This window comes from Strigops habroptila, chromosome 9 (genome assembly GCF_004027225.2).
Source record: "Strigops habroptila isolate Jane chromosome 9, bStrHab1.2.pri, whole genome shotgun sequence".
In the NCBI taxonomy this organism is placed as follows: Eukaryota; Metazoa; Chordata; class Aves; order Psittaciformes; family Psittacidae; genus Strigops; species Strigops habroptila.
Window position 1 is genome coordinate 23,638,675 of NC_044285.2, and position 6,026 is coordinate 23,644,700.

The following is a 6,026-nucleotide window of genomic DNA, read 5'->3' on the forward strand; positions in this document are numbered from 1 at the left end:
GGGAACAGCAAGTGGGGGTTTGGTACGGGGCTTGTCCCAGTGAGACTCTGATTCCTCTCTTCATTGGTGCTTTACTTTTGTTTTCCAATGACAGGAAAATTCCCACCCCTTGAAGTCAAAGTAGGCGCTTTAATATCAAAGGAGCCCACGAGGCAGTAGGTGTGCCTGTGTCAGTGATTAGGACACAGATTAAATTTCAACTGATGGTTGATGCTGTCTAAGTAGCCGCAAGGCCACCACAAATAACAAAATTCCCATGGAAATCTGTGAGAATCCTGGGGTATCACCTGGAAGCCGGTTCCCCAGGAGGAACCATGTCTGGATCTTTTTTCAAGCTGCATTCCAAGTTTTTTCTGTGCAGGATGCCTAACTGCTGAGTCTGGGAAGGAGAGGAAGCTCAGCTGCAAGCTATGTGCTTTTCTTAGTGCTCTTCTGGGCACTTTTGTGATCATGGTTAGTTAGTCACGCTGGCCAGCTGAAAAATCTATCAGTTACTGTAAACAGCCCTGCCTGCAAAACCCTTGGGCAGAGATGTATTATTTTCTTTTCCAGTAAAAGCCTCCCATTTCTCCAGCACTGGGGAAGTGTTTTTCACTTCTCTGTGTACAAGGGATGGTTTAAGGAACTTGTATCTCTTTTCTGAACGGAAGGCTGTTGAAAGGTGAGGAACTACACCACCCCTACATCTGATCCTACACCTCCTGCGAGGTGATCCCTGCCAGTCCTTGGGCTCTGCCACATCATCCCTCCCAGCTTTGCCCAGCCATTTACTCAGAGCTGGCTCACCAGAGGTGGTCTCTATAGTCTCTGCAGAGGTGAGCCCCTCTGGATGGTGACCTGGGCACATACGCTCCATAACTCGCATTGGGAAATTCCTGTTTCTCTCCCCTTAGAGGAGGGAAAACTCACTGAGACTCAGTCCTTAACTCATCTGTCCAGCCAGGGTGAAATCAGTACTTGTGCTCCTGCATAGCCATTCACTGAAAGGCCTCTGACCCTGCATCCTTTGTGAGCACTGTGCAATAATCCCCTGTACATGAAACAGATACTGTGATTGCTGATCCAAAGGACTGGTCTTCAATCCAATATAGTGAGGGTTGCCTTCTGCAAGGTGGACCAAGATGGGACTAGACAGGCAAAAAGGAATGTGGGCTGGTTCCTTTTCAGCTTGCTGGTAGTGGTCTTTGCAGAGAACTTCCCAGGCAGAGCAGAACTGTTTGCCCACCTGTAAATCCCCTCTCTCATACCGTCTAGCATATTCCCACTGAATCTTTCTGAATAAAGAACTAAGTAAATTAATTTTCTGCATGAATATTTAATGCTACATTGTGTGGACCATCAGGTTTTCAGTTTTAATCTGAACATATTCGGTACAGAGGCTTTTCCAACAGATGGGGAGCCCAGCAGAGGCTAGAACAGGGCTAGCTAGAAGGCTGACCTGTGGCCAGGGATTTCTCCAGACTCATACTTACATTGAGCCCTGCAGGCTGTTTTTGCTGGTGAGAACAATAGTTCATAGCCAGCAAAGCCTGGCTGTGGTTAAACATGATCTCTCAGCAAAGAGAAGCTACACAGTATTTCTCTATTAAGCAACAGATTCCAAGGGCTTGTCAGGTTTACATGACAAGCTTCTGGTTTCCCTTGGTTGGAGTCTCACCTTTTACCAGCTTTTCAGCTGAGTTTCAGGCTACATTTTGTCCCCAAGATCCAGAAACCCTTCTAAACCTCACTCATGCCTTGACTGTCCCATCAGGTATAATCCTGATACCTTGCAGCAGACAGTGTGTAAAATTAGGAAGGGAAGGCACAGGAAGGCTGGTAGGGCTCAGCTTCCCTTTTATCAGGCCCCTTATGGGTTGAAGCAGTACGAGGCTTTTCCAGAGGACCCAAAGGCCTAGCCAAGGTTTTTTTCTTTCATGATATTTCCTCTAAAAGCCAAGAAACCTGAAAACACCTCCAGTATCCCAGTCCAGGAAAGTGTCTCACCTGTTATTTCCACTTTCAAACAACAAATGTTTCATATCCTTAAGTAATTCAAAGGCCCAAACCCCTGTCAAGGGAAGCAAGACCTTAAAAGAGCCAAGGAAATGAATGACCTGTGAAAATTATAGACCAGCTTGTGTGTCACTGAGGGTGTTCAGCGATTAATATGGTGCTACCAAAGTCCCTAACTTCTCTCAGGCTGAATAAGAAAAGAGCCATCTTCCTTCTTTCTACTGCTGTAGAAAAATGACACATAAAATTAAAAACAAGACACATTTCTCCACAAACGTATTTATGGTAGCAAGCTCAGTGACTGAAAGGACACTTGCAGTGCAGAGACAAGCAGAATCCGTGTTGGTAATCAATCAATAACTACAGTCCCACACCAGAAATCAATAGGGCTCTGCTGGCACAAGCACTTGGCCACAAAGAAGCCCGGGCCAGTGGAGAGCGGAGGAAAGCTGTAGAAGGGCTGGCGGGAGCAGAATGCCATCAGCCCTTTCCTGTGGGCAGGACCCACTCGTGGACAGGACCCACCCATGGCATCCCATGGGCAGAACCAACCCTTCGGCAGGACCAGCCCGTGGTCAGTTCTCACCCATGGGCAGGACCCACCCGTAGGGTGCCCGGGCGGGGCCAGCCGCCGCCGCGCTCAGCACCCTGGAGAGCGGCCGCCGCTCGGGGCGCGGGCTCTAGGACCGCGCGGGCTCCGCTGTCCCGGGGTCCCCCCTAGGGTCCCCCCCCAGGGTCCCCCCCCGTCCCCGTTCCCAGGGTAACGCTGTGAGATGTCTGCGGCTTCCTCCCAGCTTGTCCTTGGCTCCCACAGGGGCTCAGCCTCAGCTGGAGCTGGGAGAACCTTCCTTCCCTCAGCCCCCACCTATGGCAATCCACAGCTCTGCAGTTTTTAGGGACTAGCATTTTTGCACGGAGCAATTTGGATTTCCCGAGAAATGCCAGCAGAAAAAAACCCACAAAATAGCACAGTTCAGGGATTATTTCAATTTTAGAGAGGATTTTGGCTGTAGAGGTCAGAAGAGGCCTCTCTGCTTTCCAGCAGTGATGATAACATTGCTACCGCAGTGTGGCCAGCTGGGGAACTGCTCTCCTTGAAAACCCCCAAGTCCTTCCTTATTGTTTTATGCTTTTTAAATAATCGTGGGATTGCTTTTTAAATTATTCATTTGAGCCTCGTCCTAGGTTTGCAAAATAAAAGCTTGAACCTGTAAACTGGCCACCAAAAGCCTGGCCTCTGCATCCTGCCGACTGCTGGGATGCAGGCACAGAACAGGCTGTGGTCAGGGTTCTCCTCTGTGGGCTGCAGTCGCATCTGGGCAGTACCTGGAAACCTCGATCAGGTTCTCATCGGGGTCTCGGAAGTAGATGGATGTTATTGGACCCATGGCACCAGTTCTGGCCACGGGACCTTCCTCAATAAGCACCCCACAGGCCTGGGAGGAGAAAAATAACAGGGGTTTAATACTGAAAGTCACTCTTCCCCCAGCCTTGAAAACATGAGCTGACAATTCTGTCACTCCCTAACACAGAGACCCTCAAAGTGTCACTTGGGAGGCTCTGGCTTCATGTCTCCTGAGGTCCCACTGTGGACACTCTGTGTCTTCCTCACCTTCAGATGATCCTGCAGCTGGTCCAGGGGCACCTCTGTGATAAGGCAGAGATCTGCAGAGCCAGGGACAGGGCAACGAGCCTTGGGTTCAAACTCCTTCCCAGCCTCGTGCAGGTTAAACTTCTGGTTGCCAAAATGTAAAGCTTTGCGAGTTCCCTGTCCCCAGAGAAAAGAATCAAAGTGCAGTGAGACTTCCTGAGCTGGAAGCTTTTTACACTCACCTTTGTAGTCCTAAAAGTGCTGGGGACCTGGCTGTGTCCTGCTAATTCTGAACATCTATCCCCACCCCAAGGACATGCCCCAGAGAACCTGTCACAGATCCACACAGACCAGCCACTGGCCCAGAACTGCAGCTCCCTAGACCAAGCCAAGCCTGCGCCCCATGTTACCTTGAAAGTCACCACCTGCATGCCCAGGACTTTGGAATAAAAGGCCACGGTGTCCTCAATGCTCTTCACAGTCAACACAAGGTGGTCCAAGCGCTGGATGAAACATGAGGGTGAACTCATACGCTCCTCCTTCCAAGACATTATCTCGGGGCTGGGAACCAGCATGAAAAACCACAAAACATGAAAGTCAGGAGCAAGCAGCTGCTCAGGGAAATGGTCCAGGCAGCTCTGAACTGAGCTGTGAATGGAGATCAAACAGGTTTGCTTTTGGCCTGCTGGTGGCACAAGTACAGAGGCAATAAATCTTCCCCCCTGGAAGGGACCCAGACACCCGCTGGGTCTGGTGGGACCTGACCATGCCATGCTGGGGGCAAATCCAGAGGACGTCACTGAGGGATGATATCCCAGAGATGCTGAGCTCTCAATGCACAAACCCCTTTGTGCACCAAAGATGGACCATGTGTGTGATCCTTCCCTCCAGCCCCCTCTGGGGTCCTCCCAACCTCCTTCAGGAAGGGGACAGAATCTCTTCTGGTCCCTATATAATGTAGATGTAAAACATGGACCATAAGATATGGGATGTGGCCTTCACTGGCACCAAGAGGATGGGAACTTGTCACCAATGTGACTGCACTGTGGGACTGAGCCCAAGGGACAAATGAGGGCTCTGGGCTGTGCCGTGGTGGCTTGGCAGGGGAAAATCAGTTTTAGGAGAACCAAGAGTGCTGTGAATACTTCAGTGAGTTACGTGTCACATCTCTGCTTCCCTTCAGCCCCATCCACACTAGAGCAGGATCCCTGATGATTCTGCTCTGATGAACCTCTGATGATCCCTGGTCATTGCCCTTCTGCAGCAGAGTGCCTGGGAAATGCCTGGCAAGGAGAGATCTTAAAGCCCCGCTGGCACAGGAGCAAGGTCAGCATAAAGCAACCTGCTCCAGTGGAAGGTGTCCCTGCCCGTGGCAGGGGGTTGGAACTGGATGAGCTATCAGGTCCCTTCAACCCAAACCAGTGGGATTCTATGAAGAGGAGCTGGCTTGGAGCAGGACCCTATTGTCCCCCAGCCCAAGCTGGAACTGCAGCACTGCCCAGACTGTGACCAGTGACTGCACCAGTTATGGTGGGAGCTGTTAATGGAGGCAGCAAAAGTCACTGCTCCTCCTTGCTGCAGATGGCGTTTGGTGTTTAACACCCTCACTTCTATCAGCCTGGGCTCTGCAAAGTCTGTTCCACCCAGGAAGTCCTCCTGGGTGTTCCCAAGATGGGGAGCCCTCATGCCACAGCATCTCCCTGCTCCTGCCCAGCAAACCTTGCCAGGACAACCCTCCTCTCCCATGTAAGCCCTTCAGCAAACAGCAACAAGGAAACTGCACTGCAAAACCAGGCCGAGTACCTGCGAGAGAGGTCACTGCGCAAGCCGGTGCCGGATTGTTCCCTTAGGACTGTCCTCTTCCTGCTGCCCGGAGCTGAGCTGTGTGAGCTGACACGTCACGGGAGAATGAGGGGGAAAACCCAATGAGATTAAACAGAAGCTGTGAGCTCAGCACACTGCAGAGGTGTACTTTGACCCAAAGGAGCTGGAAGTCTAACTGCATAAAGTTGCTTGAAATATCCCAGAAAAAGAGCCTGGATATTTCAGCCCCTTTGCAACGGAAAGATGTGTTAATGTGCTATATAATGTGCTACATTAAGTTGATCTTGGTGCTCAGTCTGGGGTAAATTACTGCTAAGAAGAAGCAAGGGTATCCCCAGAGAAGAAGAGCTGTGGCAAGTAGCTGCAGTAGGCTTCCCACCTTCCCACCTCCCCTGTGCCTATTCACCTCTTTGCCCCCAAGATGATTTCCTTGCATCATGCTGAGATCTTATCCCCCTGTGAGGCACTTGCTGTCCTTGGGAACAAGCTCCCACTAGTAAAAAATGTACGGGCTGTAGGTACCAAGCTAACGGCCAGTATGTAGCAATGAGCAATGGAAAAGCAGCCTCAGGGTGATGCGCACAGCTTTGGGCACCCTTTTGGACCCCTGCAAACA

General features: G+C 50.8%; 1 protein-coding gene across 1 annotated transcript; it reads right to left on the reverse strand.

Moving 5' to 3' along the window:
* Positions 1-2,258: 2,258 nt before the first annotated feature.
* GLOD5 (glyoxalase domain containing 5) lies at positions 2,259-4,161 on the reverse strand. Its single transcript, XM_030498329.1, has 3 exons — positions 3,997-4,161; positions 3,608-3,763; positions 2,259-3,431 (listed from the first exon to the last, which is right to left on the reverse strand). Exons 1-3 carry the CDS (start codon positions 4,159-4,161, stop codon positions 3,279-3,281), a joined length of 474 nt encoding a protein of 157 aa, XP_030354189.1. The 3' UTR covers positions 2,259-3,278.
* Between the last annotated feature and the right edge of the window lie 1,865 nt (positions 4,162-6,026).